We start from the raw sequence: 15,998 nt of genomic DNA, 5'->3' as shown, positions 1-15,998 counted from the left end.
ACTACCTTTCCCTTGAAGTGAAGGAATGTGTAAACAAGCTATCCATATAAAAAGTATTTTATATGGTTTTAAGGCAATTTGAATACTCTTGAATGCCTCCAGTAATATATTACCTAAGCTTAATGTATTAGATGGGTTAATTGCTTGTTCAATTAGTCATACTTAAATGGATTAAATGGATTGTGCAAGGCAAAGTCATTCAGTAGGTCTGGATTCTTTGTATTTTTTGTGTATCTTGTGCACTGCTGTAATATTTACAGTTGTATTATTGGTACCTTGTTTATTTCACCTTTCTCTTAGCTAATTTAAAACCGTGTGGGAGCCACCTTGTGTGCTGTCCTATAGGTCAAACCTCATTGGTCCCCCGTGTAGTTCTTGTAATATGATACTTCCCAGGACTAGCTCCCTCTAGAGGGCATGTGTGGCAATGCACAGTGGAGGTGCACAGTTGTTGTGGCTTGGCTGGAAGCGGTGACAGAAGACATGCCACATAAGGAAATTATAACGCAGCTTTCAGTGGAGTGGTCTGTGCTCAGTGAGGGTGGAGCTACTCCTCTCCCAGGGACAGTAATCTTGCATCTGCTTGTGTCCAGACCTTTCTGGTTCACCGCTCTGAGACACAGGGAGCTAAATGGCATGCAGCCAGAGTTGTCTGTTCATCGTCGTGGAGATGAACGCAGGGCATGTGGAGGAGATGGAGTTTAGGAAGTCCATGCAGCTGCCCGCAGACAGGAGCAGACTCCTCACACAGAGAGGAGCAGCACTCTCCAGCTCCATTTCAGTCTAAATGACATTTTGCTCTTGGTTTCTATGTAATGAGCCACATGTTCTGGGAGGGGTTCAGGTAATTGCAGTAAAGTTAATGTTGCAGTGTTACCATGTTATTACCGTGTTATTACCCCCTTATTCCCATCTGTGAAATGAGGTGAAGCTTAATGCGGTGGTGGTTTTTACAGCTCAGCGTTATTCCACTGACAATGACAATATAAAGGGCCATATTTGCTGTGCTTTCAATTGGGTGGGGACAATAACATTCAATTCAGAATGTACTCGCTTTCTTGCACCATACACATTAAAAAGAGCCTAATATAAAAGAAAATAAAAGTACATAAAAGAAATGTATGAGCCTCGATTCTCTTTTTTTCACTAGGCCCCACCATCACAGCCGACAGTAATATTTAAGAAAACAAACAGCATTAATCTTGCTTTCTTGGCAGGGGATCCAGGCTCTCTCCCCAGATAAATCTCAGGCAGAAGTTCCCATCATAATGCTTTCCGTCCCTGCTACGTTTGCCTATCCATTTGAAATCTCAGACAGTCCCTCCCTCAAGACCTCAGCCACCGCATCCAGGGGGCAGCATGGAGGCCTGGCTGTGGAACCGGATCTGTAACCAGCGGGTTGCTGATCCAAACCCAGGGCGGAGCGAGGCTGCCGGACCCCTGGAGCAATGTGCTCAAACCGAGCAGCCTCCGCAGTAGATATGCAAACCGAAATGGATAAGAACATCTGCTAAGCAAATAAATGATGTAATATGATGAAACCACTGCTGCCTCGGAACAGAATAAGATCCATCTGCAGGGTGATGTTGTGCCGCAGAGCTGATCCAGGGTCAGTGCTGAGAGGAATGTGTCCATGTAAACAGAGGAGGGGAGGAAGTACCGGTGCGGTTCATAAACACTACACTGAAAATATGACTGTAAATCTTGTGCGCAGTCACTTGAGATACATTTATTGAAGTGTTTTTTTTTAAATGTTTTAAAAAAGGAGGCGAGCCACATTTTTTCCAAAACACAAGATTTTCTTTTTTTTTCTCTTTTATGGGAGTCACAGCAAATGTTTCTCGTAATGGGATGATTCATTTTCTTTTGGGATTTTTTTTTTTGTTGTTGTTGTTCAGTGCATACATGCATGCCTGTAAGTGTATAAAACTGAAATAGGAATATGGGAATATGACTGAAGATATATTGTTAGCATGCAAATATATTCCATAAACTGTTGTGACCCTGTTTTCTTAATATAAAATACAAGTCTTATCACTGGCTGTGGTTTTTAAAAGCAGAGGCTGTTAAAGTACAGCACTTGCATAATTGTTGATTGCTTGTTCAGGATATTTCCATCTCTGTGAAACCCCCATCTCGATTTCCAGGGAGACCTATCTGAGTCACCCCTTGGTGCTCTCACTGATACTGGGACAGCTGTCCTACCCAAGCCTGGGGACTCATCTGGCATAAGGCCTCATGGGTCTCCAGTCTGCCCGGGAGGGAGGTGGGGGGTGGAAGGGCAGAAAAAAAACAGACCCTGGAACTGAATCAGCTGAGCAATGCTGTTCTGGGAAGGAATATGAGAGAGAGAGAGGGATGGGGGGGGGAGAGAGAGAGAGAGAGAGAGAGAGAGAGAGGCAGCAAGAGACACGTGGAGAGAGGGAGAGAGAGCAAGAGAGCGACAGAGAGAGAGAGCGCAGCTTAGGATATAAAAGAGGAATGAACGACAGTGGAAAATTGAGGGAAGGGGAGGGAGGGAGAGGGAGAGAGAGATGGATAGAGAGAGAGAGACAGAGAGAGAGAGAGAGAGGGAGAGAGAGAGACAGAGAGGCTGACTACAGCAGGACTTCTCCAGGAGAGTGGAGAGGAACCAGCACATCGATTACTATTCAGTACCCCACAGCAGTGGCGAGAACGGGGTAAACATCTCCATCGGCTGTGGAAGACCTCGTCTCTCTTGCCCTCTGTCTGTCTGTCTCTCTCCCTCTCTCTCTCTCCCTGTCAGCAAGGCTTGTGATTATTATATGATTGATCCAGGGGAAAATGCTGAAGTTTCGTGCGGACCGGAGGGCGAGGTAGGCAGAGTGTTAAAGTTTATGGGCGAGTTGGACAGCAGCTGTAGCAGTGTGTGTGTGTGAGAGAGAGGAGGGCTGCAGGTCAGTGATTACTGCAATGCAGTGCGGGGGAGAGACACCTGGTGCTCTTTATGGAGTGAACACAGAGTGTCTGTGTATGTGCACGTGTGTGTGTGTGTGTGTGTGTGTGTGTGTGTGTGTGTGTGTGCGTACGTGCATGTGTGTGTCCTTCCGAGTGTGTGTGTGTGTGCATGTGTGTTTGTGTGTGTTCTTCTGAGTGTGTGTGTGTGTGTTTGTGCGAGTGTGTGCATGTATACACAGACAAGTGTGTGTATGCCTGTATATGAACTGAAGCTTGTTAAGGGAAATTATAGGCCTGTGTTATTAGGTTTATGCAGCTAAACTAACCGTTGGGTTGAATCAACATTGTCCTCACAATTAAATGTCAATTTTTAAAGTGTTTTTCCCCTCAGCGAGTTCAACGAACATCAGAATTAATGACAAAAATGTATGTTTACATAGAAAAAAAAACAGCAAGAGTGCATTTAGTTAAAGTAAGTAAGTCATAAGTCAAAGTGAAGGGCAAATGTTGATCGGATCCAGGGGTCGGGCTCTGCTGTCCTGTCTTCACTTCCTGTGCAGTTCTCTCTGTTTTGGCAGCTGCTTATTTTGGTGAGGAGTGCATGAAAACTTTACTACACCTCAGAGGAAGATTTGTGTGGAAGCTTCACAAACACACACAATACTACAACATGTAAACACAATACGACAGCAAGTACACGTATCAACAAAGTGGCGTGTGTCAAACGGCTCCGTGCTAACTGCTGCCGCACACGGCGTGCCGTCCCCTTGTTAAACAGTTAGGCTGAGAGTTAGACCATCAGCACTATTGAACTGTTAAAGTGAAATAAAGCGCCGACAGCGTGCAGAGAGAGCACATGACGCGGGTCGTGAGCGCAGGCGGGTGACAGAGACATCTGTTCGGCTGAGCCGTGGTGCAGAGCCCTCAGCGGAGCCGCCGTTGCGTGTCCTTTTATGTGGATTTGTGGGCTCCGGGTGAGCGGGCGTGCTGGAGCTGAGGACCCTCTGAGACTCACCCTGCAGGAATGCCTCAGCGCACGATTCCCGGCACAGGCCCAGCCATGCGGGTGCGCTTTGCATCCGTCAGAGAGACGCCTGCTTTTAGCGTTTCTGCATACCGCCCGGGCAACGGCTACTGTCCCTCAACTCTGTGTGTGTGTGTGTGTGTGTGTGTGTGTGTGTTTGTGACAGAGAGAGAGAGGCATTGTGTGTGTGTGTGTGTGAGTGCGCATGCGCATGTGTATCTGTGTGTGTTTGTGTGTTTACGTGTCCTTGTCTGTGTGTGTGTGCGTGTGTGTGCGTGTGAGGAGCTCTGTAGCTTTGTATAACGTTGTGTTGTCTGAGCAGCAGTGCTGTAGCAAAAAGGTACTATTTCCATTTGCTGGAAATAAATAATGCAGTGATGTTGTGGGTCTGCCTGGCCCATGGATTAGGTTGGTAATGGCAAACAGAGGGCACATTCCCGTCTGGATGCTGCCCAGGCCTCCCTTATCTCTGCCACCGAGAGAGCTGTTTCCAAAGGAACTTGCCAACCAGCTGTTTGGGTGTTACCGAGACACAGAGCCGCAAATGGTTCCATCAATCTGTTAGGAGCATGAAGAGAAATGGGCTTGGTCATCTCACTTCCTAAGCTCTCAGTTGACAGGAAGTCCACTATTCCCACTTCCCCAGGTGTAAATTCTGAGTTTCTGAGTTGCTAACAGTTGCTGATTATAAGAAAACCTGTTCAATTCTGGAACTGCCTTGGATTTGATGCTGATGTTGGACATCTGTCTTGTGTGACAACTATTACCACCTCTTGCATGTTCCTAAGAATCGCCTGCCTCAGGCTGTCCATCAATATTTCAAAGATGAATATTATGCATAATGCCCCATCTGACTGATGTTTTCTGATAATAACATGTACATATAGGAGAATATAGGAGTGAGGTGCTGGTATGTAGTGACTGTTGCACTGTATAAACGTTTAGTCCACTACTGTCAGTGCTCCGCCTCCTTAGCTGTCGTGCTTTTGTTTTCCTTGTGTTTTTCCTGCCCCGCTCCCCGCCCGGTCTCCGCCCGCCTGATTGCCTGCACACCTGCTTTCCATCCCCTCGTCAGCCTTGCCCTATATGTTCCCTGCTTTTCCCTGTCCGGTTGCTAGTTCGTCACAGTGTTTTTCGCCTGTTTCGTCCCCGCGTTTGCTTTATGCTTCTGTCTGCCTGTTTTCCGTTTCTCGACCCTGCTTGTACCCTGACCTCGTTTTTGCCTGCCTCCTTGCCTCGTTTGCTTGATTGCCTGCCTGTCCGGTTCCCCGACCTTGCCTGCTCCGATTTCCCGATCCTCGCTTTGTCCACGGACTGTCTCCCGGTTTTCGACCCTGCTTGTTTTCGGATTAGCGCTTTGCCCGACGATTCCATTAAAGACGCACGGAACCCGACGCTCCCGTGGTCCGCGCCTGAGTCCCTGCCTGAGCCCCGACAACTACACTGTAGGAACACAAGCTGCTGTTGCTACACGCTGTCTGTCCTGAAGTCGTGGATATTTATGAGTCTATTGTTTGCGAGCTGCTTGTTGAAATGCAGGTGGACATATCCCAGCATGCTCTGCTCTGCACACAGAGGAAAATGAGCCGACCGCGGTTCCACCACAGTGCTGTAAAATCAATACGGAGTAATTACATCCTTTGCGCAGCATGCGCAGAAAACACAAACACTTGTCCATTTCACTGTCTGCTGGCATTTCACAGTGTGGTGAAGAAAACCACGGAGTAAGAGCCTAGTGAGGCTGTGCTGCCTGTATACTTCAATAAACTTCTTATTTTTTTTTACATTTAAGACACTGAAGCCAACCCTTTAAAGGTGCTCTGTGGTTTTCTTCTCATTCCCATTCTCACATAATGCAAAAGTTGTGGGTCCAGTGTGATGAATTGCAGTTGGACACATTGGACACCTGTTGACATTTTCCCAACATCTGTGTGTTGGATCAGGAATGTATATTTTCTGTGTATCACCTTTTTTACATAACAATTATTAACAATCATTAAATAATTAGATTACTAGGCCATTTCTGCCATTTGGATAATAATTACTATATATTAATTATTATCCAAATAGCACAGCTCACTTTTTTAGATGGTAATCTTTAACAGAGCTGACTGTTACCTGCAGATAACAAGCACAGCATCTAGACCATAATGGTAAACCACAATGCATTGCACAGGCAATACAAATGGCAATACAATGGCACTTGATCGTGTAATATGTTTTCTTCATTGCAGTTGGTTGCAGGTGTGAGGGGACAGGAGGTCGGGTCGGGGTCAGGGGGGTGGGGCAGGATTCGGCACGGCCGCTCTACCTGACCTCGCTGGCCTTTCTTCTCTTTTCAGTCAGTATGAGCAGAATGGGACAGCTGGACACCCAGTGATCAGGAGTCACCTGGTGGAGATCCGAAGACCTCAGAATCATCTGCAGTGAGTTACTACAACAACAACAACAATAATAATATAAATTCATTTCTGTTCACAGTAAAGACATTTCTATTGTACAGTTCCAGAGTGTAGTGCAGTGCAAGCTTGCGATAGAATAAACAGTAAAAGATACAGGAAAAAGAACAAAAAATACATACTGGTTAAAAGGCCTACAGAATTGTACAGTTCAGGTTCAGGGCACTCTGCATATGTATTTCAGTATTCTTTATTTTAAAATTACACTTATTAGGTAATTTAGTAATAAATAATCCATATTAAATCTTAATATTTTATAATATAAGGTATTAAAAACTTACATTTTGAATATGACACAGGCTATATTAAAAGTTAATAGTGGTGGTGCAGTGCATACTCCTGTTACACTGAAACTCTTCATTTTTTGAACATATGATAGTGATACAAAATACAACTACAAATGCTCGGGAACCCTGATCAGGTGTTACATACTGACATTCGAGCTGTCAGACCACTGTTCCTGCTCACCAGCAGAGGGAATTATGGGATAGCGGCTCTAGAGGCTACAGTATTTCAGATTTCACTGGTGACCCACTGACCTTAATGTAGCCATGGTTACACAGACCCACATTGCGGGTCACTGGAAAGGTGGTGTGGTGCTAAAATGAATTATAATAAACTGGATAAGACTCGCTTCCTGAGGAGGAAATCCCAGTGCAGAGGGATAATTACAGACACCTCCCTCTGTGTCACACATGAATATAACAGTCACAGACGGATGGAGGTTGTGTGCTGCGCTGTATTTTGAAACCACATTGTGAAGATAATTTCCTCTTATGTCCATGCTAGGATTGGGCGAGGAGCTGTGTGTTGCTATTGTTAGCTCTTCTGAGAGGCAGTCACAGCTTGAGTGCTGTGTTTAGCTTCATCTGATAACACGCAGGGAGCAGTGGCAGCCAGACCTGGCAGTGGCACCGACTCTGTGCTGACAACATCAACACCAGCATTGTGCCGTGTGGCTGAATGAGGTTAAGCAGAAACTCACACCCCCCCCAACCCCCACCTGCTCCCTTTCCCCTCCCCAGACCCCCGGTGTATACAACCGAAATAGAAAGACATGCATGACTACACACACACACACACACACGCACACACACACACACAAACACACACACTCACACACTCACACACACACACACACACAGGTGAGTCACCGAGATGCTGGGAATCTGGATGGGTTAGTGGACCCAGGTGAGGAATGAGCTCTACTCTGCAGGTGTATTCCAGAGAAGTGATAATGAAAGAGCCCAGAGGGAGAGTCAGAGACGAGTGACTGGCAGGACAGACCTCATTTCTGCAGAACGACCTCGATGACCTGAATCACCCTGTGTAGGGAATTCAATGCGCTCTGTAGCCATCAGCTGCTTAGGGGAAGGGGGACTGATTATGTGGGTGCCTGTTAAAAGCTGGTGTTGGAAATATGACCAGTAGAACAGAGTTAACACTCCCACTGTTTGGATAAGTGCCATTGGTGGTTCAGGTGGTGTCATCACTGGTGGCATCATTTTTCAAGGGCAGCACCTTACACTGACTCACCAACACCACTTCCAGCAGAAACCTGGTTTTTCCATGAAATACTGAGATACATATATCTCTCACACTGACAAATGATAATAGAATATATGGTAATATATTAATGAGATGTAATACCACATTGACATGTATTGCAAACATGGAGTATTGGATATTAAATGTCCAACTCCAACTCTTTCACTGATATGGAAGTAGTATAACAGATAATAATTGGTATACTGCGATTGATATGACTGTCTGGTCAATTATATATAAAGATATAGTTGATTATATACAATGATATATGTTTCTGGTAAAAGTATATTCTAGTACATAGGGTTCAATAATGAAATGACCCTTTCTGCTGTAGTTGTGTATTGGCAAATTCATCCATCTTGTTGATCAACAGATCAGATCAATATTTGCTGTCCCTGGCAATCAGAGTGAGATATAAATTAAACAAGTAGAAGTGGGCAGCTCCTCCTGCTGAGATCTCTCCAATAAAATGTCCTCCTGAACTATGCTCCTCATCTCCAATCAAATTCTTCTTTTCTAAACCACATTACTCATTTCCAGTCAGGTTCTTCCTAAAATCAGTCAAACTCCTCCTTCCTGAACTATGCTCCAATCAGATTTTTCCTTTCTGAACGGCATTCTTCACCTTCGGTAAAACCCCTCCTTCCTTAACTCATCTCACATCAGATTTCGCTCATGTCTTTACTTACTGAACAACACTCTGTGCTCTTTGTAAAAATCAGTCCTAATATACCCCACCGCTCGTAAACCTCACCTGCCATAACCGCCTCCCTGTTTAGAGCTGCATTCATGGTGTTCCTTCACCAGCAAGTGTTCAATTCTTTCTGTTCCCAATGAGTTCATGCTATAAGACAAATGGCTGTGACTCATTCCTAGGATATTATGTTATATTCACGATTGGATTACACCACCATTGCATTAGGTTAAATTAAATTACGTTGTATGGCTTCGGTAGCAAATTTTGCTGAAGCAGCAGAAAGCAGTGACACCAGGACAAAAACAGCCAGTGGGTCTTCTTCACTCCACACTCCTCTGGTGCTTCTGCTAATATTTGTTTGGAACCCAGACATGGGGCTTTTTAAATATCAAAGGCTGTATTCAGATGACGACTGCACAAGTATTTACTGATCTCTCTCTGTCTGTCTGTCTGTCTGTCTCTCTCTCTCTCTCTCTCGTGTGTCTGTAGGAGCTCCAATCTGGACATGAGCAGCAAGGCTTCTGGGAAAAGATTTGTGAGCTTCGCCAGCGACGTCAACGCCAACAACCTTAACATGGTGTCTGACCTTTCCCCAGAGCCCCAGCCGGGTGGGCAGGTCAGTGCACCCCCGCCCCTCCCGTAATAACTTCACAGTGCCACTTTCAATCTATTATTATACAATATTTATTATTGTATTATTTTTATATATGATTTGTTCATTCATATCTTATATATGCAAAGTATGTGTATTTATATTACATAACACAATTTCTGTATACTTAATTCAATTTGATGAAGCAAATGGCACAAATTACCTTCTTGCCTTCACAAATACACACACACACACTGCGAAAAGTGATTAGAAACAGAATCAGTTTTTTGTTCCAGTGACTCCAGCTGAATCTCTTATACTAGCAATATGTATTTTAACACTCTGTGACCCCCTCCCCCCTCAGACCCCCCGTGCGATCAGAAAAGCCGCCACCTTCGGGAAGCGGTCCAACTCGATGCGCCGAAACCCCACGGCAGAGGTCACCAAACAGGGCTGGCTGTACAAACAGGTACGCGCCGCATCACACCTGTCCGACCGCACGGGCTCCGGCCACTCGAATGAAGAGGAAAATACCTGCATTTAAATAGCAGCAGATTAGGGAGATAATATTTCATCTGGTTTTCCTGCTTTGGTTCTCTGTAATCCTACACGCGCATGGATATCCATCTCACCTGAATTCCTTCTCTTTGTGCTTAAGGCAAGCAATGGAGTCAAACAGTGGAACAAGCGTTGGTTTGTGCTGACCGATCGCTGTCTCTTCTACTACAAAGGTGCGTTTACCCACAGCAAGGGCCTGCTCAGAGCATTCACATTTCAGTATGATATGGGTAATTAAAGAGTGGGAGGGGGTGGCATCTAAACAATTTGTCCACCAGTTGCAACGTCACAGACAAAATGGCAAGACCACTCTTTATTTTAGAAGGACCTTTTTTTTTTTCAAAATGTGCATGAAGCATCATATTTTAATATTCATTTGCATACCCGTTTGTGCTGCCGTGGCTCTGGGATTATGAAAATATCATTGCGTAAGAACGAAAAACCATGACGGATCGCATTTTATTTCAGCGTGTAATTTTCGTGGAAAGGTATCAATTTGCATCCCATGTGTATATTTTACAGACGCGTACCTTACAGAACAGAACAGTGCACATTTTTACCACCCTTTCATAAAAGAAAAGGCTGTCGTGGTTATTTGATATTTTCCCTGTGTTCGTCACAGTATAACATGCAAAATACATTCTTCCAGAATTGCCTGATTTATTGCACATTGTTTATGCTCCGGCTCATGTGCTGTGCTGTTCAAATTCCAGAATGAAAATAAGCACAACCTCTTTAGAAAAAAAAGGCAGAGTACTAGAGCATTAGGCACTATCAGCACAGAGTAACCTGAGACCTAGCAGACACACGTAATTGAGATTTACAGGTGACACATAATGGAGATTTACAGGTGAGCATTACCTGTCTGTAACCTGGTTTTACTACCACATGTCACTGCAGCATACAATGTTACACAGCTTTGCTGTACTGAAAACATGGCAGAACAAATGCCTTGAAAACTGAGGGATTTAGGAATTTAGCATGTACTTGGAAAAAAAAAACATAAATGCTGAGCAATATTTTACAAAGAGGTGCATTTGAAATATTAATATTGTTGTGTTCCAAATGCTTAGACTAACCTTTTATGTCAGCAGGCTAAAGAATAAAAGGATTCGCATAATAAATTCATATTAAGCAAAAATGTACAACTGCAAATTGATTATGCGTCTCAATGTAATATTTATATCAGTGTGTAATGACTTCATTTTCTGTGTAAACTCGCAGTGTTTTATGTCAGGAATGAGAGTTAGAATGCACCGTCAGACATGAGCATCAAACCTGCTTTTGAATTAAAGGTCTTTCATCTGAGAGTTTCACTGCTCCTGTGTAGCTTTCAAACCCCACCTCCCGCCCCCCTGTCACATGCTCCCGACCTGCTCCGCCGTCGCAGTTACGTTTCTCTTTGATCAAACATTTGCACATGCCCTAAACCACACAAACAGCGGGACTGCTGGAGGGCTGATCACCTGGTGCCACATGCCGCACAGCCCAGGGCGAGAGTTTCGATGAGTGACGCTCTGTCAGCCACTCCCCTGAGGAAACAATATGGACTGTGTGTGCCTGTGTGCATGTATATGTCTGTTTGTGTGTGTCTGCGGGTGTGTGTGAGTGTGTTCCTGTATGTGTGTGTGTGTGTGTGTGTGTGTGTGTGTGTGTGTGTGTGTGTGTGCGCACATGTCTTTCTCCTCCCGTAGTAGAGCACACAGCCTCCTATTGGTGGATGCAGGTGCAGCTGGCTTCAGGCCAGGGCTGCTACAGTCTCTCCCATGTTAGCTCAACATACCCCCCCCATCCACACTTCTGCTCAGACGCTCTAACTCACACGGCGCACACACACACACACACACACGCATGCAGACACATACAGACACACGCAGAGACATACGCACACGCGCACACACACAAAGGGCTGTACCTTTCAGAAGGACCTGAAATTCAGGGGAAGACAGTTATCAGCTGATCGGCACAAACAGCGCTCTGCCGGAGCTCACAGACTGGCTAGACTACGCAGATTCTTACTCAGTCACCTCGGGTACTTTTATTCTTCCTTTATTCCCCTGACTATTTTCATTATTAATTTGCTTGTTTTTTTTTGCTTCATCTGCTGTTTGGACTTGCCTTAGGAGTAGGAGTAATGGGGACCTGTCATGGGATACCAGCTGTGTGCACCACATTTTTCTATCAGACTGAGTCTGAACCATGAATGCTAAGCCGTGACCGTTTAGCGGGAGCGTGACTCAGAGCTATGACTCTTTCTGTGCACCTTTTGTTGGACTGGATTTTCATTGATTCTTGACCACTGTCTCCAGCTTCACTTATTTGGTGTATTCATTTTGCTTTTTTTTTTTTTTTACATTTTTTTCATCTCACCCTATCCCAGATGAGAAGGAAGAGGCAGTGCTGGGGAGTCTCCCTCTCCTGAGTTTTCGGATCGGCCCAGTCCAGCCCGTGGATAACATCAGCCGCAAGTTCGCCTTTAAGGTCAGTGGCTTTGAGATGCGTGACAGCATGGCGGGGGGGGGCTTCAGGGCAGGGTGGGTTGGGGGGGGGGGGGGCGGGGTGGTTGGGGGGGGGGGCTGTCTGACAAGTGCTTCACAGCCTGGGCTGTGAGAATGGAAAAGAGTAGTAATGCTACTATGATGCCAGCAGTGTGCCCAATGGACTGAGTTCACAGTTCCCATGCAAACATGCAAACACATAAACATAAATGTGAGAGCTTGATATTGTCTTGTGATTAAGTACAGCTTTATATCTAATAATCCAAACAGAGCACACATCTACATACTGCTGTATTTGCCCCCATATCCCTCTCATAACCCTTCACCTCTTAGCGGTCCCACAATCTACCCATTCATGCATCTCTGAAAATCTATCAACGTAGCTGAATTTTCGTAGCTGAAAAAGTTGAATTTTCTGGTGTTCACAAACCTACAGCTGGCAGTTACCCCTAATGCAGGGTGTTTTCATCGTTGTGGATCCCAGCTGCAGATTGAGCTGGCGTAGCTGCGCTGTGAGGCACTGCGATGATATCTTGGGTTGTAGCAGGTTAGCGAGTTGCCGCAGCTGTGAGACACAGGGAGATGTGGAGCGGACTGATACGGCATGCTTCAGTGAGTGCCCGCTTGCGTTAAACCCCCCAGGCACACAGGGTGGGGTAGGGAATTTCGCTCATGTCTTTACACGCTCCTGTGAGTTCCAGGGGAGAACTGATCACAAACACCTCTGACACCTGTCGGTTCAAACCGGCCAATGAAAGTGAGGCAGAGGGGGCCGTCCAGTAAGGTTTCCCCCAGAGAGACGCATGCCTATGGTGGCAAACCAGAATTATAAAATTAACTATTTTAGGGCAGGAGCTGCAGCTACAAAGACTGATTCCTACCTTAGATCACTGAACAATGCCACAGAAATCCAGCCACACTGGGAGGCTGAGCAGCAGGGAGAAGGCAAACACAAGCAAAAAAAAACTTCACGTGCCCCTCCGAAATTACTTTACTGGTGTAACTTGCATTAAACCAACAACAGCTTGCCTCCAGAAGGAGGACCAGCAGAACAGAGGTGCTGACATACTCTCTAGTCTCACTTCCAGCTGATTACTTTTTTCATGTTAAGTTAATGTGTAAGCTTTAATGCTGCAGACATCATCCCCATTCATTATCTATTATAACACATTGCAGCTTTATACACATATGCAGCTGTTATGCTTCATTAATAGCGTTCAATAGCGTGTGTTATATCACTCTTTCAGCCCCCACACAGCAATGGTTTCTGAATGGCTAATTAAGCTGTAATGTCATGCTTATGCAGGTGTTTTGCATGTTTGGCGAAGGCCCTATGCAGGCAGTGTTGACGCTGTGAATGGTGCCCAGCCCTGCAGCCGTCTGCGCAGTATCTGCTTTCAGACCGTTTTGTTCTGACAGCTCTCTCACTGGTGCTGACAGATGTTCTCTCTGTTTTCAACCTGCTGTCAAAAGCGCTTTTGTGTGCGATGAGGCAGGCCTGTTCCTGAAACACAGAGAGGACTGCCGTGGCCGGCGCTCCACATTTGCTTAGGTGATTTGTCATGAATGAGGAGATGCACCTGTATGCGTATTTTTAACCTGACTCAAGCTTTTTTTCCATTATTTGACTTCCTCTGGCTTACCTTAGCCAGCCAGCACAGCACACAGCACCTTCCCCATCCCCTTCTGTGGGGTGAGTGAATGGTGTCTGTGGTGAGGGAGTTGTGCAGTGTGGTTGTGAAGGTTGTGTGGACGACACCAGCAGGGATAGTATGACTCAGATAACTCTGACTGAGGCTGGGCTCCGGCCTGAGGGTGCCGAATCTTGCAGTATGCTGAGCTCATTGTATCTCTTGAGAGGAGGTCTAGTTGTAAGTTACTTTGGTGGTCTGCTCTCTAAAATTCTGCGTTTATCCACCATAATACTCATTATGGTGATAAAAGGGTCCTATGCAGATGACAATGGAAGAGAGAACACCCTGTGTCTGGGCTAAATCAGCCTTTAAAACTGACCATCTAGCACTGCCCAGTTTAATTGGGTAAATAATTACCTGCTCCCTCTCCACCTCAGTTGATGTGTGGTGAGTCTTCTGGCACAAAATGGCTGCTGGACATCACCCAGGTTGCGTGAGTAGGGCCTGCACATCAGTGGTGGTTGAAGTGAGTCACTGTAAAGCACTTTTACATCCTAGAAAACCAATATTTAAACTGAATTTCACTATTATTAATACAGCGCCTTGTAACCCTCCACCCACCACCACCACCATGACTGCATTACCTGGATGATAGCTGGACAGCATCACACTTTAACAGAACCCAGAATTACCCTGTCACAGATGGAACAGACAAAAGGGTCACATGGAGTCTATTTATCTGACTCCAGCTGAGACAGAATGCATGTGAATATGGGTATGATGGACAGTAATCAAGCATACACACACACAGACAGACCTTCAACCTCTGACCCCCTGCTCAGAGCTGTGGCCTGCAACATAACCACAGAAAATAAGTTGACGCGTTGCACATAATCAAATTGCTGGCACTTCTTGTACCGTAGAGACGGTGCACGCCAGAGCTTGCAGAGTGAGGAGAGGGCGAGTAGCAGTCGCTGTGTCACTCCAGCCGGCGTCTCTATCCACCCAGGCGTGCGCTGCGCGCCGGCTCGTCGCAGTTATCAGGAGGGATCAGAATCAAAACTCCACCCTGCGGAGCGCCCTGCGGAGCGCCCGGCACACGCGGGTTTGCAGGCACGTCCCTCGGATGTTCACACGCCCCGGGGGACGTGTTGTCTGAAGTGTGTTAGTGACGCGTGGGTAGGCCTGTGTTCCCCCCCCCCCCCGCTCTCGCCTCGCACGCTGAGGCCTCATGGAGGCCGATTGCCCCCCCCCCCCCCCCCGCGCTCTCTGAGCTGCGCGGATACTCGCCCAGGTGGAAAGGGCATTTGGCACACACGGGGACGCTTAGGCGTCTCTTGCTCCGCACGCACACACGAGAGGCCAGCTGCTCACCCCATTTCTGTCTCTCCTCTACCTCTGGGGGCCAGACAGTCTCTGGGGATGTTTTTTTGTTATTATTCTTATCGAATGCATGTTTTAACATATAAACTCAATGAATTAATGCCAAGAAAGACATCAAATATGACAGCAATAGTAACATACTAACACATAAGTATAAGTGCTGTCGACATGTCTTGATCAAACTAGTCAGGTCCTGTCAGTGGCCTGCTTGTGGGAGGGGCAGTGTGTGTAAACATATCTCAGTGGCCATCTTCAGTGGCTCAGAGACAGCAGCCATTTCCATTCAAATTTAAACAAATTTCCAAACAGAGAGCTGGTCATTCCTGTGTGGTCATCCATAAAGAGCCCTGGACAGTCCCCAAAGGTGAACCCCTGCGGTACAGCACTGTTTTCACAAGAAAACAGTCATAATAACCTACCTGGAGCTGTGCTGCAGTGCGTATTGGCTAGTCACAATCAGGCCAAACCAGTTTTTCTCTAAGAGAAAAAACCAAACTGCTCACAGCCATGGTTTTAATTATTGGATACTCAGACATTTATTAGAGACTGCTTGCACATTTCAAATTAATTAAAAAAGGAACATGTGTTAACTATTTAATTATCTTGCATTGAATGAAATAAGATGCCAGGTTTTGTTGGTGTCTCATGCTGTAGTTTCGTTTTTGTTTTTCATTTAACGTCCAGAA

The 15,998-nt window shown here is 45.8% G+C and overlaps 1 protein-coding gene across 1 annotated transcript in view; it reads left to right on the top strand.

Moving 5' to 3' along the window:
* Positions 1–2,581: 2,581 nt before the first annotated feature.
* The window catches only part of LOC118780310 (pleckstrin homology domain-containing family A member 6-like), a 34,497-nt gene continuing 21,080 nt past the window's right edge, over positions 2,582–15,998 (top strand). Inside the window, exons 1-6 of the mRNA XM_036532743.1 lie at positions 2,582–2,837; positions 6,286–6,369; positions 9,137–9,263; positions 9,604–9,708; positions 9,898–9,970; positions 12,178–12,278. Of these exons, the coding sequence (XP_036388636.1) occupies positions 2,806–2,837; positions 6,286–6,369; positions 9,137–9,263; positions 9,604–9,708; positions 9,898–9,970; positions 12,178–12,278 (522 nt within the window). The 5' untranslated portion in view covers positions 2,582–2,805. The remainder of the gene's footprint in view (positions 2,838–6,285; positions 6,370–9,136; positions 9,264–9,603; positions 9,709–9,897; positions 9,971–12,177; positions 12,279–15,998) is intronic.

The sequence above is a fragment of the Megalops cyprinoides genome, chromosome 7, assembly GCF_013368585.1.
Source record: "Megalops cyprinoides isolate fMegCyp1 chromosome 7, fMegCyp1.pri, whole genome shotgun sequence".
Lineage (NCBI taxonomy): Eukaryota > Metazoa > Chordata > Actinopteri > Elopiformes > Megalopidae > Megalops > Megalops cyprinoides.
This window is presented reverse-complemented; position numbering and strand designations above follow the sequence as displayed.